The 17,612-nt window shown below is 43.9% G+C and overlaps 2 protein-coding genes across 3 annotated transcripts in view; one reads left to right on the plus strand and one right to left on the minus strand.

The window, feature by feature from the left end:
• zgc:77375 (uncharacterized protein LOC402927 homolog) overlaps positions 1–3,989 on the plus strand; it is a 49,223-nt gene extending 45,234 nt beyond the window's left edge. The window contains exon 8 of the mRNA XM_046338138.1: positions 163–3,989. Coding sequence (XP_046194094.1) covers positions 163–580 — 418 coding nt within the window. The 3' untranslated portion in view covers positions 581–3,989. The remainder of the gene's footprint in view (positions 1–162) is intronic.
• Positions 3,990–8,068: 4,079 nt separating this feature from the next.
• rab43 (RAB43, member RAS oncogene family) lies at positions 8,069–17,163 on the minus strand. 2 transcript variants are annotated; one of them, XM_046338140.1, is made up of 3 exons: positions 16,737–17,163; positions 13,032–13,209; positions 8,069–9,230 (listed from the first exon to the last, which is right to left on the minus strand). In XM_046338140.1, the coding sequence occupies exons 1-3, from the start codon at positions 16,929–16,931 to the stop codon at positions 8,977–8,979; spliced, it is 627 nt and encodes a 208-aa protein (XP_046194096.1). In that variant the 5' UTR covers positions 16,932–17,163; the 3' UTR covers positions 8,069–8,976. The 2 variants fall into 2 exon arrangements, with proteins under 2 accessions (XP_046194096.1, XP_046194095.1); XM_046338139.1 differs by having other exon boundaries at positions 13,032–13,215; positions 16,737–17,158.
• Between the last annotated feature and the right edge of the window lie 449 nt (positions 17,164–17,612).

The raw sequence follows: 17,612 nt of genomic DNA on the forward strand, positions 1-17,612 counted from the left end.
GTAATGATACTGTATTAACATGTTACATCTATGTAGTAATGCTGTAATGATCCTATTGACATGTTAAACCTATGTAGTATTGGTTTAATGATACTACTGACATGTTATTAGATACCCTGTTCCCTTCTAACTAGTGTATAACCTTTATTCCATCTAACAAAGAGACAACCTGATGACAGATATCTATGGAGCCAACCTGTATAACCGCTATCTGGAGGAAAGGGTCCGGACCAGGCAGACTGCTGCCCAAGTCGTGCAGGCCACGGTGGAGGGTACAGGGGGCGGAGGGTCCCCTAAAGCCCTTCTCCAGGACCAGGACATGGAGAGTGCCTTGGAGAGCGAGCTGGCCTCCCCCTCCGCCACCTCCTGTAAATCCCTGCTGGTATGTACCGGTGTCTATAACCCCCACAGCGAGGTGCCGGCTGATGCCAGCCACAGCATCACCGAGACTGTGTTCCATGGTCACCGGGACTTCCGCTTCGACCCGGCCCTGATGGAACCAGGACACATCGTAGAGGACGTACACAACGCTGTGGAACTCATCTGTCAACAGGAGAACTTTGTTTCTACTAGGCATTGACCTGTAGAATAGCATTAGAGTTGTATAACTTTGTACGTCCAAAATTACCCTATTCCCTGTGTAGTTCAAAAGATAGGGAATATGGTGCCATTTCATATTTGTATATCACATCCCAGTGAGGATGGTTTCAGGGTTAAAAACTGAGGAAGTAGAAACAGTAGAAATAGTAGAGTCTGAGACTGTAGAAACAGTAGTCTGAGACTGTAGAAACAGTAGTCTGAGACTGTAGAAACAGTAGAGTCTGAGACTGTAGAAACAGTAGTCAGACTGTAGAAACAGTAGTCTGAGACTGTAGAAACAGTAGAGTCTGAGACTGTAGAAACAGTAGTCTGAGACTGTAGAAACAGTAGTCAGACTGTAGAAACAGTAGAGTCTGAGACTGTAGAAACAGTAGAGTCTGAGACTGTAGAAACAGTAGTCAGACTGTAGAAACAGTAGTCTGAGACTGTAGAAACAGTAGAGTCTGAGACTGTAGAAACAGTAGAGTCTGAGACTGTAGAAACAGTAGAGTCTGAGACTGTAGAAACAGTAGAGTCTGAGACTGTAGAAACAGTAGTCTGAGACTGTAGAAACAGTAGTCTGAGACTGTAGAAACAGAATAAACAGTAGTCTGAGACTGTAGAAACAGTAGTCTGAGACTGTAGAAACAGAATAAACAGTAGTCTAAGACTGTAGAAACAGTAGTCTGAGACTGTAGAAAAAGTAGTCTGAGACTGTAGAAACAGTAGAGTCTGAGACTGTAGAAACAGAATAAACAGTAGTCTGAGACTGTAGAAACAGAATAAACAGTAGTCTGAGACTGTAGAAACAGTAGTCGGAGACTGTAGAAACAGTAGAAACAGTAGTCTAAGACTGTAGATACAGTAGAGTCTGAGACTGTAGAAACAGTAGTCAGACTGTAGAAACAGTAGTCTGAGACTGTAGAAACAGTAGAGTCTGAGACTGTAGAAACAGTAGAGTCTGAGACTGTAGAAACAGTAGAGTCTGAGACTGTAGAAACAGTAGAAACAGTAGTTTGAGACTGTAGATCAGAAGAAACAGTAGTCTAAGACTGTAGATACAGTAGAGTCTGAGACTGTAGAAACAGTAGAGTCTGAGACTGTAGAAACAGTAGTCTGAGACTGTAGAAAAAGAATAAACAGTAGTCTGAGACTGTAGAAACAGTTGAGTCTGAGACTGTAGAAACAGAAGAAACAGTAGTCTAAGACTGTAGAAACAGTAGTCTGAGACTGTAGAAACAGTAGAGTCTGAGACTGTAGAAACAGTAGAGTCTGAGACTGTAGAAACAGTAGTCTGAGACTGTAGAAACAGTAGTCTGAGACTGTAGAAACAGTAGTCTGAGACTGTAGAAACAGAATAAACAGTAGTCTGAGACTGTAGAAACAGTAGTCTGAGACTGTAGAAACAGTAGAGTCTGAGACTGTAGAAACAGAATAAACAGTAGTCTGAGACTGTAGAAACAGAATAAACAGTAGTCTGAGACTGTAGAAACAGAATAAACAGTAGTCTGAGACTGTAGAAACAGTAGTCTAAGACTGTAGATCAGAAGAAACAGTAGTCTAAGACTGTAGATACAGTAGAGTCTGAGACTGTAGAAACAGTAGAGTCTGAGACTGTAGAAACAGTAGTCTGAGAATGTAGAAACAGTAGAGTCTGAGACTGTAGAAACAGTAGAGTCTGAGACTGTAGAAACAGTAGAAACAGTAGTTTGAGACTGTAGATCAGAAGAAACAGTAGTCTAAGACTGTAGATACAGTAGAGTCTGAGACTGTAGAAACAGTAGAGTCTGAGACTGTAGAAACAGTAGAGTCTGAGACTGTAGAAACAGAAGAAACAGTAGTCTAAGACTGTAGAAACAGTAGAGTCTGAGACTGTAGAAACAGTAGAGTCTGAGAATGTAGAAACAGAATAAACAGTAGTCTGAGACTGTAGAAACAGTTGAGTCTGAGACTGTAGAAAGAGAAGAAACAGTAGTCTAAGACTGTAGAAACAGTAGAGTCTGAGACTGTAGAAACAGCAGTCTGAGACTGTAGAAACAGAAGAAACAGTAGCCTAAGACTGTAGAAACAGTAGAGTCTGAGACTGTAGAAACAGTAGAGTCTGAGACTGTAGAAACAGTAGAGTCTGAGACTGTAGAAACAGTAGTCTGAGACTGTAGAAACAGTAGTCTGAGACTGTAGAAACAGTAGAGTCTGAGACTGTAGAAACAGTAGTCAGACTGTAGAAACAGTAGTCTGAGACTGTAGAAACAGTAGAGTCTGAGACTGTAGAAACAGTAGTCTGAGACTGTAGAAACAGTAGTCAGACTGTAGAAACAGTAGTCTGAGACTGTAGAAACAGTAGTCAGACTGTAGAAACAGTAGTCTGAGACTGTAGAAACAGTAGAGTCTGAGACCGTAGAAACAGTAGAGTCTGAGACTGTAGAAACAGTAGAGTCTGAGACTGTAGAAACAGTAGAGTCTGAGACTGTAGAAACAGTAGAGTCTGAGACTGTAGAAACAGTAGTCTGAGACTGTAGAAACAGAATAAACAGTAGTCTGAGACTGTAGATACAGTAGAGTCTGAGACTGTAGAAACAGTAGAGTCTGAGACTGTAGAAACAATAGTCTGAGACTGTAGAAACAGTAGAGTCTGAGACTGTAGAAACAGTAGTCTGAGACTGTAGAAACAGTAGAGTCTGAGACTGTAGAAACAGTTGAGTCTGAGACTGTAGAAATAGTAGAGTCAGACTGTAGAAACAGTTGAGTCTGAGACTGTAGAAATAGTAGAGTCTGAGACTGTAGAAACAGTAGAGTCTGAGACTGTAGAAACAGTAGAGTCTGAGACTGTAGAAACAGTAGTCTGAGACTGTAGAAACAGAATAAACAGTAGTCTGAGACTGTAGAAACAGAACAAACAGTAGTCTGAGACAGTAGAAACAGTAGTCTGAGACTGTAGAAACAGTAGAGTCTGAGACTGTAGAAACAGTAGTCTGAGACTGTAGAAACAGTAGAGTCTGAGACTGTAGAAACAGTAGAGTCTGAGACTGTAGAAACAGTTTAATCTGAGACTGTAGAAACAGTAGAGTCTGAGACTGTAGAAACAGTAGAGTCTGAGACTGTAGAAACAGTAGTCTGAGACTGTAGAAACAGTTGAGTCTGAGACTGTAGAAACAGTAGAGTCTGAGACTGTAGAAACAATAGAGTCTGAGACTGTAGAAACAGTTTAATCTGAGACTGTAGAAACAGTTTAATCTGAGACTGTAGAAACAGTTTAGTGTGAGACTGTAGAGAGTAGAAACATAGTTCTTGAAATTTTCCAGATTGACTGACCTTCATGTCTTAAAGTAATGATGGACTGTCGTTTCTCTTTGCTTATTTGAGCTGTTCTTGCCATAATGTGGACTTGGGTCTTTTACCAAATAGGGCTATCTTCTTTATACCCCCCCCTACGTTGTCACAACACAACTGATTGGCTCAAACGCATTAAGAAGGAAAGATATTCCACAAATTAACAAGGCACACATGTTAATTGAAATGTTTTCCAGGTGACTACCTCATGAAGCTGGTTGAGAGAATGTCAAGATTGTGCAAAGCTGTAATCAAGTCAAAGGGTGGCTACTTTGAAGAATCTCAAATATAAAATATATTATGATTTGTTTAACACTTTTTTTTGGTTAGTACATGATTCCATATCTGTCATTTCATAGTTTTTATGTCTTCACTATTATTCTACAATGTAGAAAATAGTAAAAAATAAAGAAAAACCCTGGAGTGAGTAGTTGTGTCCAAACCTTCGACGTGTACTAGATTTAATCAGGTTACTTTTCAAAACGATAGAAAAGCAGGTAGACTTTGCGTTGAGGGCAGGTAGATACCAGATATGTGATCGCATGATCAGTTGAAGGCATTCAGTTGTACAACTGACTAGGTATCCCCCTTTCCCTTAATTGTAAATAACTGCATCGACTGTACTGAAAACAAAAGCAACAATGCACTATTAGAGAGTAGTAAGTCTTTGTCCTGTATATCTGAACGGGTCTGACTGATCGTGAACAGTACAGCGTGGCTGCCTGTACTAGCTGTTGTACCATGACCAGATAGGTCCTGTCCCTGGTCAGATAATGTTTTCATATGCACTTATGTCAGGTCATGCCATCAGAAATGAAAGCATAAGAGTAGAATAGTGCATTAGTCTTCTAGAACAGTCCTGTACTGTATGCAGTAAAACATCCAATCATTGGGTATGGTTTTCTTTTATAGTGCCTTAAGCTGAAAGATATTTTATACTTACACTAAGTACATATGTTCACATATTTGTGCATGTCATAGGATCTGCAATGTATGCATTTATATTACTTTATGTCATTGTATGAAATAATCTTTTCCATGTATAAAATGTTAAGTTAAATTAAATGTCAAGGTATTTAAACGGATTACAGATATTGTAACTTTATTGAAGACAGATACTGTGATTATGGCACATCAGCCACGTTTATACCTGGTTCTAATTTGCGTCCTTTTGTCCTTATCTTGTCCACATTCTGATTGTGCCCACATTTTTAGATGAATAAAAGACGCATTGTGAACAGATTTTGATCAGATGTTATAAGTGTAAACAGGCAAGATCCGGATGAAGGACACGTTAGCAGCAGGTATAAACGGGGCTAGAGAAGGTGACCACTGTATAGTAACTGCATGTATAGGCTATGATATTCATTTTATTAACAAGTTAAGATGAACAATATTTATCTAATTTGCTATTGTTGATAAAAGACAAATAACCTGAACTGGTTTCCCTCAGTCCCTCAATAGTTCTGCAACCCTCAAACCAAAGAAAAGGTTTACCTAAGAAAATGACATGAACAGATCAGGTTCAGAATACAAAGATGAAAAACAAACATTCACTGACAACACCTCACTCTTATAAAGATGTGGAATAACTGAATAGTTACACATTATGATTCCATTGTCTATTCTCACTTCTGTCATATCTCTCCACAACTCAATAACAGAGAAAGGCACTCTGTTCATCTAGAACAGGGGTTCTCAAATACTATTTGAGCAGGTCCTGTCACACAAATGTCCTAGGTGGCAAAGGTCTGGATTGATAGTCATTTATCGACGTAGCAAACCCCCACCTCACAAACCATGCAACCTCAAACTGTTAAAAAAAACTATTGTTGGCAGAGAGAGTTAGCAGTTCTTAAAGTACATTTCATGCATTCTACACATAATGTCACAGAGCAAAGGGAAAAGGTTGGCTTTTTAAAGCTAATTTATGCAATTCTACACATATGCCACAAAGCAAAGGGAAAAGGTTGCCTTTTTAAAGCTCATTTAACATTTTCCACGTCTTATTTGTGTTCATATGATACCAGTAGTCGACCCCCGACCAAATTCCTAATTGGTATTTTTTTGGAACCACAGTCCGTATTGTGTGGTCGGTCATGTGCGTCAAAAGACAAAGGTAAATTGCAGTTGGTCCAGAACAAAGCAGCCCGTATCGCACTTAGATGTAAACGGAGGGAAAGTGTCAGTAACATGTATGCGTCTGCTAAATGACTTAAATGTAAATGTATGTCAGTCTCTCCTGGCTAAAAGTTCAGGAGAAATTGACTGCATCACTATTGGTCTTTGTGCGAGGTGTTGATGGTACCAAACTGTCTGTTCAAGCAGTTCACACACAGTCCGGACACCCATTGGTACAACACAAGACATGCAACCAGAGGTCTCTTCACAGTCCCCAGGTCCAGAACAGGCTGGGAAACACAGTATTAAATAGAGCCATGACTACCATTTCAACCAAGTTATTAAAATGTGACATAATTCCTGAAACTGATTTTGTATTATAAAACTGGATGTATACTTTAACTAGCACATTTCAAAAAGCTATTTGACATGTGTGATCGAAATCCATCTCCTTCAGAATGTACAGATCCATAAAAAGTACATAGTAAATGGTACTATACAGAAACTTGATTCACAACCCTTGCATTCCACCTACAAGCCCGAGACAGATATGAAACAGCCTAATACTCCCTTCCCGCAGTACAACACATACAGTGCATTCGGAAAGTATTCAGACCCCTTGACTTTTTCCACAGTTTGTTACGTTACGGCCTTATCCTAGGATTGCTTCCCCCCCTCATCAATCTACATACAATGCCCCATAATTGCAAAGTAAAAACCGGTTTTTAGAAAAATTGGCTAATTTGTATATATTAAATTAATATATAAAAGCTGAACTATAACATTTACATAAGTATTCAGATCATTTATTCAATTGTAGAAACACCTTTGGCAGTGATTACAGCCTGGAGTCTTCTTGGGTATGACACTACAAGCTTGGCACACCTGTATTTGGGGAAATTCTGCCATTCTTCTCTGCAGATCCTGTCAAGCTCTGTCAGGTTGGATGGGGAGCGTCGCTGCACAGATATTCAAATCAAATCAAATGTATTTGTCACATACACATGGTTAGCAGATGTTAATGCGAGTGTGGCGAAATGCTTGTAAGATGACCTGGGGTACTAATGTAAGAATGTCTCCAGAGATGTTCGATCGGATTCAAGTCCGGGTTCTGGCTGGGCAACTCAAGGACATTCAGTGACTTGTCCCAAAACCACTCCAGAGTTGTCTTGGCTGTGTGCTTAGGGTCGTTGTCCTGTTGGATGGTGAACCTTCACCCCAGCCTGAGGTCTTAAAAACTCTGGAGCAGATTTTCATTAAGGATCTCCCTGTACTTTGCTTAGTTCATCTTTCCCTTGATCCTGACTAGTCCCTACTGCTGAAAAACATCCCCACAGCATGCTGCTGCCACCACCATGCTTCACCGTAGGGATGGTGCCAGGTTTACACCAGACGTGACGCTTGGCATTCAGGCCAAAGAGTTCAATCATCAGACCAGAAAATCTTGTTTCTCATGGTCTGAGAGTCCTTTAGGTTATTTTTGGCAAACTCCTTGTGGGCTGTCATGCCTTTTACTGAGGAGTGGCATGTTTGGCCACTACCATAAAGGCCTGATGGGTGGAGTACTGCAGAGACCTCCCATCTCCACAGAGGTCCTCTGGAGCTCTGTCAGAGAGACCATCGGGTTCTTGGTCACCTCCCTGACCAAGGCCCTTCACCCGATTGGTCAGTTTAGCTGGGCGGCCAGCTCTAAGAAAAGTCTTGGTGGTTCCAAACTTCTTAAATTTGAGAATGATGGAGGCCACTGTGTTCTTGGGGACCTTCAATGCTGAAGAAATGTTTTGGTACCCTTCCCAAGATCTGTGCCTTGACACAGCTCCCGTAGAGCTCCTGTCTCAGAGCTCTACGGATAATTCCTTTGACCTCACAGATTGATTTTTGCTCTGACATGCCCTGTAAACTGTGGGACCTTATATAGACAGGTGTGTGCCTTTCCAATCAAGTGTAGAAACATCTCAAGGATGGTCAATGGAAACAGGATGCACCGGAGCTGAATTTTGAGTCTCATAGCAAAGGGTCTGAGTACTTATGCAAGGTATGTTTTTATTTGTAATACATTTTCAAAAATATCTAAAAAACTGTTTTTGCTTTGTCATTATGGGGTATTGTGTGTACATTGATGAGACATTATTTTTTATTTAATCCATTCTAGAATAAAGCTAACAAAATGTGGACAAAGTCAAGGGGTCTGAATACTTTCCAAATGCACTGTATGCTCCTGTAGTCTTCACAGGAAGAGACTGATTGTGCCAGTCATGATTCAACAAGCATTCAGAATCAAGATTACACACTGATGTGCAACACTGATGTGCAACACTAGGCACACTTGACATATCGCACAACTTCAAACATGGCAGGTCAATTTCTAACAATAATCACTGTGCAAAAATATCAAAGTCTATGGTACGTGTATGTACTCTGTCCTCCCCATAAAAACATCATCATCAATCCTGTCATGACTTGCTGGGCAGGTTTATATATCTTCTACACTGTAATACTGTCTACAGAACAAGGTTCAATAACATCTGTGATGTCAGGCCGCCCCACCATATGAAGTGATAGATTTAACATTTCCTGTCAGGCCTGTCTGTCTCCGTTAAAAGGGCAGGGAGGGACAGCACAGCTACATGCTCTGGGAAGTAAAAGTCAGGGTTTGACTCCAATAGTGGATCAGATCAACTCTCTGGATCAGAGATTGTATTTACGTCCAATAACATCCACTTTTCTCTCTGCGAAATATTTCTGTGCAGGTCATGCCCCCTTCCCCCTTAAAAAACAGGTATTGCTACATCAGAAAGTTTCTCAACTGGTCCCTGAAACAGAATAAAACAAATATATGTTTTTCACAACACATGTCAACAAACCACCTGTTGGTCACTATCCACAGTCCCAGCTGGTGCAAAACCTTTGAATTATCAACATGTACAGTCCTCTCTCCACCTCCTATCAGCAGCCACAGCCCCAGCCTTCTCCACCCATGTCTTTGCTGTTGAGTTTGAAGCTTTCCGTCACATTCTCATTGAACATGGGTCCCCCGTGGCGCAGGATGAGCTCGGCGGCCATCTTGTTAAAGGCCTCATCCACGTTGGAGGCGTCTTTAGCCGATGTCTCAATGGCCGTCAGGAACTCCAGCTGGTGGGCCATGGTCTGGGCATCTTCTAACGACACCTCACGCTGATCCACCAGGTCAGACTTATTCCCTGAGGATAGAGAGGAGAGAGAGAAGATAGGAGGACAGGTGAGGGGGGAGAAGGGAGAGGACAGGTGATATGAGGTGAGGGGGGAGAGGACAGGTGGGATGAGGTGAGGGTGGAAGAGGGGAGAGGACAGGTGGGATGAGGTGAGGGTGGAAGAGGGGAGAGGACAGGTGGGATGAGGGGAGGGTGGAAGAGGGGAGAGGACAGGTGGGATGAGGTGAGGGTGGAAGAGGGGAGAGGACAGGTGAGGGGGAAGAAGGGAGGAGGAGAGGGGAAGAGGACAGGTGGGACAGTAGGGGAGAGGACAGGTAAAGAGGGGAGGTGGAAGAGAGGTTAGGAGATATGAGGAAGAGGAGCAGAGATGAGGAAGAGGAGCAGGGATGGTAAGGTGAAGAGGAGGAGGGGGTGAGGTGAAGAGGAGGAGGGGGTGAGGTGAAGAGGTGAGAAATAGAGGTGAGGAAGAGAGTGAGGAAGAGAGGAGAGGACAGGTATAGATAGGGGAGAAGTGAGGAGAGGTGAAGGGGACAGGAGAGGGAAGAGGAGGAGAGGTGAAGGGGACAGGTAAGGGGAGAGGAGGAGAGGTGAGGAGGAGAGGTGAGAGAAGATGAGGAGACGTGAAGAGGTGAGGTGGAGAGTTGAGGAAAAGGAGGAGGAGAGGTAAAGATGAGAGGACAGGAGGAGAGAGAGGTGAGAGTTGAGGTGGTGGCACAATGGGGTATTTGGTATTTCTTCTATTTTATTAGGATCCCCATTAGCTGTTGTAGAGTCAATCAGTCCATAGGGGCCAGTCAGCCAGCCAGTCAGTCCATATGGGCCACTATGTCAGTTAGTCCAAAAGGGCCAGTCAGTCAGACAGCCCATAGAGGCCATTCACTCAGTCAACTTGTCAGTCCATAGGGGCCACTATGTCAGTTAGTCCATAGGGGCCAGTCCATACATAGGGGCCAGTCAGCCAGTCCATAGGGACCAGTCAGCCAGTCCATAGGGGCCAGTCAGCCAGTCCATAGGGGCCAGTCAGCCAGTCCATAGGGGCCAGTCAGCCAGTCCATAGGGGCCAGTCAGCCAGTCCATAGGGGCCAGTCAGCCAGTCCATAGGGGCCAGTCAGCCAGTCCATAGGGACCAGTCAGCCAGTCAGTCCATAGGTACCAGTCAGTCAGTCAGTCCATAGGGGCCAGTCAGTCCATACATAGGGACCAGTCAGTCCATGCATAGGGGCCAGTCAGTCCATGCATAGGGGCCAGTCAGTCCATGCATAGGGGCCAGTCAGTCCATGCATAGGGGCCAGTCAGTCAGTCCATAGGGGCCAGTCAGTCAGTCCATAGGGGTCAGTCAGTCAGTCCATAGGGGCCAGTCAATTAGCCAGCCAGTCAGTGAGTCCATAGGGGCCAGTCAGCCTGTCAATACATAGGGACCAGTCAGCCAGTCAGTCCATGCATAGGGGCCAGTCAGCCAGTCAGTCCATGCATAGGGGCCAGTCAGCCAGCCAGTCCATAGGGGCCAGTCAGCCAGCCAGTCCATAGGGGCCAGTCAGCCAGTACATAGGGACCAGTCAGCCAGTACATAGGGACCAGTCAGCCAGTCAGTCCATGCATAGGGGCCAGTCAGCCAGTCAGTCCATGCATAGGGGCCAGTCGGCCAGCCAGTCCATAGGGGCCAGTCAGCCAGCCAGTCCATAGGGGCCAGTCAGCCAGTACATAGGGACCAGTCAGCCAGTCAGTCCATGCATAGGGGCCAGTCAGCCAGTCAGTCCATGCATAGGGGCCAGTCGGCCAGCCAGTCCATAGGGGCCAGTCAGCCAGCCAGTCCATAGGGGCCAGTCAGCCAGCCAGTCCATATGGGCCAGTCCATAGGGGCCAGTCAGCCAGTACATAGGGACCAGTCAGCCAGTCAGTCCATGCATAGGGGCCAGTCAGCCAGTCAGTCCATGCATAGGGGCCAGTCGGCCAGCCAGTCCATAGGGGCCAGTCAGCCAGCCAGTCCATAGGGGCCAGTCAGCCAGCCAGTCCATAGGGGCCAGTCAGCCAGCCAGTCCATAGGGGCCAGTCAGCCAGCCAGTCCATAGGGGCCAGTCAGCCAGTCAGTCCATAGGGGCCAGTCAGCCAGTCAGTCCATAGGGGCCAGTCAGCCAGTCAATACATAGGGGCCAGTCAGCCAGTCAATACATAGGGGCCAGTCCGTCCATAGGGGCCAGTCAGCCAGCTAGTCATTCAGTCCATAGGGGCCAGTCAGCCAGCTAGTCATTCAGTCCATAGGGGCCAGTCAGCCAGCCAGTCCATAGGGGCCAGTCAGCCAGCCAGTCCATAGGGGCCAGTCAGCCAGCCAGTCCATAGGGGCCAGTCAGTCCATAGGGGCCAGTCAGCCAGTCAATACATAGGGGCCAGTCAGCCAGTCAATACATAGGGGCCAGTCCGTCCATAGGGGCCAGTCAGTCAGTCAGTCCATAGGGGCCAGTCAATACATAGGGTATTTGGGACTTTATTAGGATCCCCATTAGCGGTTGCAAAATCAGCAGCTACTCTTCCTGGTATCCACACAAAACATAATACAGAACATTAATAGACAAGAACAGCTCAAGGACAGAACTACACATGTAAAAAAGGCATACGTAGACAACATATCAATACATACACACAAACTATCTAGGTCAAATAGAGGAGAGGCGTTGTGCCTTGAGATGTTGCTTTATCTGTTTTTAAAACAGAGTGATTTAAAATAGGATGATTTATGAAGACCAGGGATAAACATTATCAAGCATGTTACTGATGTAAGGTAAGTAATAAACTAACTAGCAACCCTTTATTAGGATAGTCCATCTGTTGATGCTCTACAGACCATCAGTAACATTTCAACTATCTACTAACCCTAACCCTCATTCTAACCCTAACTTTATCCCTTACCCTAAACCTTACCCTTATTCTAACCCTTACCCTTATTCTAACTCTAACCCTTATTCTAACCCTTATGCTAACCCTAACCCTTATGCTAACCCTAACCCTTATGCTAACCCTAACCCTTATTCTAACCGTTATTCTAACCCTCACCCTTATTCTAACCCTAACCCTTATTCTAACCCTAACCCTTATTCTAACCCTTATTCTAACCCTAACCATAATGCTAACCCTAACCCTAATTCTAACCCTTATGCTAACCCTAACCCTTATGCTAACCCTAACCCTTATGCTAACCCTAACCCTTATTCTAACCGTTATTCTAACCCTCACCCTTATTCTAACCCTCACCCTTATTCTAACCCCTAACCCTTATTCTAACCCTTATTCTAACCCTAACCATAATGCTAACCATAACCCTAATTCTAACCCTTATGCTAACCCTAACTGTAACCCTTATTCTAACTCTAACCCTTATTCTAACCCTTATGCTAACCCTAACCCTTATGCTAACCCTAACCCTTATTCTAACCCTCACCCTTATTCTAACCGTTATTCTAACCCTCACCCTTATTCTAACCCTCACCCTTATTCTAACCCCTAACCCTTATTCTAACCCTTATTCTAACCCTAACCATAATGCTAACCCTAACCCTAATTCTAACCCTTATGCTAACCCTAACTGTAACCCTTATTCTAACTCTAACCCTTATTCTAACCCTTATGCTAACCCTAACCTTTATGCTAACCCTAACCCTTATGCTAACCCTAACCCTTATTCTAACCCTAACCCTTATGCTAACCCTAACTGTAACCCTTATTGTAACCCCTAACTGTTACCTAACTGGAAACCAATCATTCAGCTATCCATCTATAGATGGACTATCCAGATAAAGTCTGACCCTAGTAACTAACCGATGAGCAGGGGTACAATGTTTGACCCTCCGTATTTCTTGACGTCCTCCATCCACTTGGGCACAGCCATGAAGGTTCCTCTCTTAGTGATGTCATAGGCAATGACGGCTCCGTTGGTGCTGCGGTAATAACTCTGGGTGATCGTCCTGAAACGTTCCTGGCCCGCCGTGTCCCAGATCTGCAGCTGGACAACATATTCAACCCAGGGTAATCTCACAGAGTTAGCCCTAACCCAGGGTAATCTTACAGAGTTAGCCCTAACCCAGGGTAATCTCACAGAGTTAGCCCTAACCCAGGGTAATCTCACAGAGTTAGCCCTAACCCAGGGTAATCTCACAGAGTTAGCCCTAACCCAGGGTAATCTCACAGAGTTAGCCCTAACCCAGGGTAATCTCACAGAGTTAGCCCTAACCCAGGGTAATCTCACAGAGTTAGCCCTAACCCAGGGTAATCTCACAGAGTTAGCCCTAACCCAGGGTAATCTCACAGAGTTAGCCCTAACCCAGGGTAATCTCACAGAGTTAGCCCTAACCCAGGGTAATCTCACAGAGTTAGCCCTAACCAAGGGTAATCTCACAGAGTTAGCCCTAACCAAGGGTAATCTCAGAGCTAGTTAACTACACATATTATCATTGGCAGTGGGCTTCCCCAGTGATTTTCCCCACACACTGCAAGCCAGGGGAAAACAAATACATATTACAACCTATGTGTTGTGATAATTGCGTTGTTTGCTCTATAACCTGTTAGTTCATATGCCTTGACACTGTGATATATTGGCCTAAGGATGAGACAAGACACAGTGGCAGAATAAATTCAACCACACCTTTGTTTCATCACCAAACCAGAGAGCAACATCTGTCTAGTGAAGCCCACAAAGCATATTGCATGTAACAGTTACATGACCTACAGCAAGGTCAATCAAGTTAATGTTTCAGACATTTGAGACCACTAAACAGCTACTAATTTAGAAACCAGGAGAGTCAGGCTACCGCAAGTCACAAATAACCCAGGAGAGTCAGGCTACCGCAAGTCACAAAGAACCCAGGAGAGTCAGGCTACCGCAAGTCACAAAGAACCCAGGAGAGTCAGGCTACCGCAAGTCACAAAGAACCCAGGAGAGTCAGGCTACCGCAAGTCACAAAGAACCCAGGAGAGTCAGGCTACCGCAAGTCACAAAGAACCCAGGAGAGTCAGGCTACCGCAAGTCACAAAGAACCCAGGAGCTGCTTCCACTATTCCAGCACCATTTCAACATCATCAAATCACCTATGCTTAGTCTAATACAGTGACAACTAAAAGATACCAAAAACAATATAGTTCAATCAAAGTAAGGTAAATATGATGAGGCTCTCCATGGTTCTAATTTCTGTGTATGTGTGTGTTCGCGCAAGTAGAAAAAACATGTTGACTCACCCTACTTATTGAGAAACGCCGATGCCATCCTCCCATGTTGACTGTCATACAGTAGAAGCTTTTAGTTTTTGTCCTAGCCTACCTGGCTAAAACGCAGTGGTGGAAAAAGTACCCAATTGTCATACTTGAGTAAAAGTATAGATACCTTAATAGAAAGTTACTCAAGTAAAAGTGAAAGTCACCCAGTAAAATACTACTTGAGTAAAATTCTAAAAGTATGAGCATTAATATGGAGTTGGTCCCCCCTTTGCTGCTATAACAGCCTCCACTCTTCTGGGAAGGCTTTCCACTAGATGTTGGAACATTGCTGCAGGGACTTGCTTCCATTCAGCAACAAGAGCATTAGTGAGGTCGGGCACTGATGTTGGGTGATTAGGCCTGGCTAGCAGTCGGCGTTCCCATTCATCCCAAAGCTGTTCAAATGGGGTTGAGGTCAGGTCTCCGTGTAGGCTAGTCAAGTTCTTCCACATCGATCTCGACAAACCATTTCTGTATGGACCTCGCTTTGTGCATGGGGCCTTCCCCAAACGGTTAGCACAAAGCTGGAAGCACAGAATAGCCTAGATTGTCATTGTATGCTGTAGCGTTAAGCTTTCCCTTCACTGGAACTAAGGGGCCTGAACCATGAAAAACAGCCGCAGACCATCATTCCTCCTCCACCAAACTTTACAGTCGGCGCTATGCATTGGGACAGGTAGCGTTCTCCTGGCATCCTCCAAATCCAGACTCGTCCGTTGGACTGCCAGATGGTAAAGCATGATTCATCACTCCTGAGAACACATTTCCATTTTTTTGAAATATGTTTTATTTCACCTTTATTTAACCAGGTAGGCCAGTTGAGAACACCTTTATTTAACCAGGTAGGCTAGTTGAGAACACCTTTATTTAACCAGGTAGGCTAGTTGAGAACACCTTGATTTAACCAGGTAGGCTAGTTGAGAACACCTTGATTTAACCAGGTAGGCTAGTTGAGAACACCTTGATTTAACCAGGTAGGCTAGTTGAGAACACCTTGATTTAACCAGGTAGGCTAGTTGAGAACACCTTGATTTAACCAGGTAGGCTAGTTGAGAACACCTTGATTTAACTAGGTAGGCCAGTTGAGAACAAGTTATCATTCACAACAGAGACCTTGCCAAGAATAAAGCAAAGCGACACAAACACAGAGTTACACATGGGATAAACAAACGCCAAGTCAATAACACAATAGAAAAATCTATATACAGTGTGTGCAAATGAAGCAAGGTTAGGGAGGTAAGGCAATAAATAGGCCATAGTGGTGAAATAATTACAATTTAGCATTAACACTGGAATAGATGTGCAGAAGATGATGTGCAAGTAGAGATTCTGTTGTGCAATTGCTCCTGAGTCCAATGGCAGCGAGCTTTACACCACTCCAGCCGACACTTGGCTGCTCAGCCATGGAAACCCATGTCATGAAGCTCCCGACAAACAGTTCTTGTGCTGACGTTGCTTCCAGAGGCAGTTTGGACCTCGGTAGTGAGTGTTGCAACCGAGGACAGATGATTTTTTACACGTTTCAGCAGTCTTGTTCTGAGTTTGTGGCCTACCACTTCGCTGGCTGAGACGTAGTTGCTCCTAGATGTTTCCACTTCATAATAACATCACTTACAGTTGACCGGGGGCAGCTCTAGAAGGGCAGAAATTTGATGAACTGACTTGTTGGAAAGGTGGCATCCTATGGCGGTGCCACGTTGAAAGTCACTGAGCTCTTCAGTACGGGCCATTCTACTGCCAATGTTTGTCTATGTTGATTGCATGGCTGTGTGCTCGATTTTATACACCTGTCAGCAACAGGTGTGGCTGAAGAAGCAGAATCAACTCATTTGAAGGGGTGTCCACATACTGCTGTATATACAGTGAGTAGTGGCAGCGTAGAGACCCTGAGGGATGACTGCTCTGATATATAGCGGCAGAGCTGGACCCTTTGCAAATGCTCGCTGGCTTCCCTTGGATTCAATGCTATGGGTGTCAATAATGTCATACAGCATCACTACACACAGAGCTGGTTCGCTTTCTCGGGTGGTTTCTCTGGTGAGAGTGTCCATTCAGCCTCTTGCGAATCGAAGGAAAATTATGAAACACAGAGTAACGAAATAAAATATTTGATGTATTTATTTTAGTGGGGGATCAATTTTGGGGGGAAGCCTGGCTTCCCTTGGCATCCATGAATACGCGCTACTGTCTATTGTTGACTTTGGTTAACAGTCAGTCACATAGGCTAGGCTATGGGAATTGATCAATTCACATCAGGTTACTTTAGCTACTAACCTTCACTCTCTTCCCTTGAATATCCATTGTCTTCATGGTAAAGTCCACTCCGATGGTATTTCCTTGTCTTTCCATGAAATTGCCGGACTTGAACCGTTGAACCACACACGTTTTGCCAACACCTACATCGCCCACTAAAACTATTTTAAAAACAAAGTCATAGCTGTCATCCGTCTCCAGTAACGTTAATGACATTGTCGATGCGACTGGTGGCTGTTTCTTAGATAACTAACTACAAAGTTATCGTCGATGTTACATGAGTGTTTTATAACAACGCCAGAATATTATCTGTCTACAATGCAAAACTGACGTGGAGAAAAGTCGGCACCAGAGGAATTGCCAACGCGGAAGGCAAAAGTACAGTTTTAGGTATCCTTCAACCGCGCCTGAATGTTTCGACACGGACTAGATAAACGCTATTCTCATAGGAGTCCATAGAAAACAAAGTGGAGGACCGTCACTAGGGTCCTAATAACAGCTGTTATTTCAGATTGATTTGCTACGCATTCAAACCATTTACAATTGTAAAATGCAATCCATGCAAATGGTACAAGATTAGGGTCAGATAATATTATAAAACAATCTAGAATAAGGCAAATCTGGGTGTTTTAAAAGCATTTAAAATATAAAAGTAATTTAACATGTTTGGAGTTAAATTTAAAAATAATTTGAATTATGAAACCCCTAATCCAACACAATCATTATCGTGGCATGTATTTTATGTTATTGGACATGTGATGTTGGTAACATTAGGCCTATAGATGACAATTTAATTTAGAGAACTTTTCAATTATAACATTGTGAGGCTTCTCCCACTGCTGACTTTGCAATGACAGCTGGGGTGTATTCATTCCGCCAATTTTGTTTCAAAGCATT

The sequence above is a fragment of the Oncorhynchus gorbuscha genome, linkage group LG03 (genome assembly GCF_021184085.1).
Source record: "Oncorhynchus gorbuscha isolate QuinsamMale2020 ecotype Even-year linkage group LG03, OgorEven_v1.0, whole genome shotgun sequence".
Taxonomy (NCBI): Eukaryota; Metazoa; Chordata; class Actinopteri; order Salmoniformes; family Salmonidae; genus Oncorhynchus; species Oncorhynchus gorbuscha.

Coding starts and splice junctions, on each gene's coding strand:
- rab43 (XM_046338139.1), bottom strand. CDS start 16,931: ATGTCATTAACGTTACTGGAGACGGATGACAGCTATGACTTTGTTTTT. Junction 13,216..16,736: donor TTCAAGGGAAGAGAGTGAAG/GTTAGTAGCTAA, acceptor TATGTTGTCCAG/CTGCAGATCTGGGACACGGC. Junction 9,231..13,031: donor CATTGTACCCCTGCTCATCG/GTTAGTTACTAG, acceptor CTCTATCCTCAG/GGAATAAGTCTGACCTGGTG.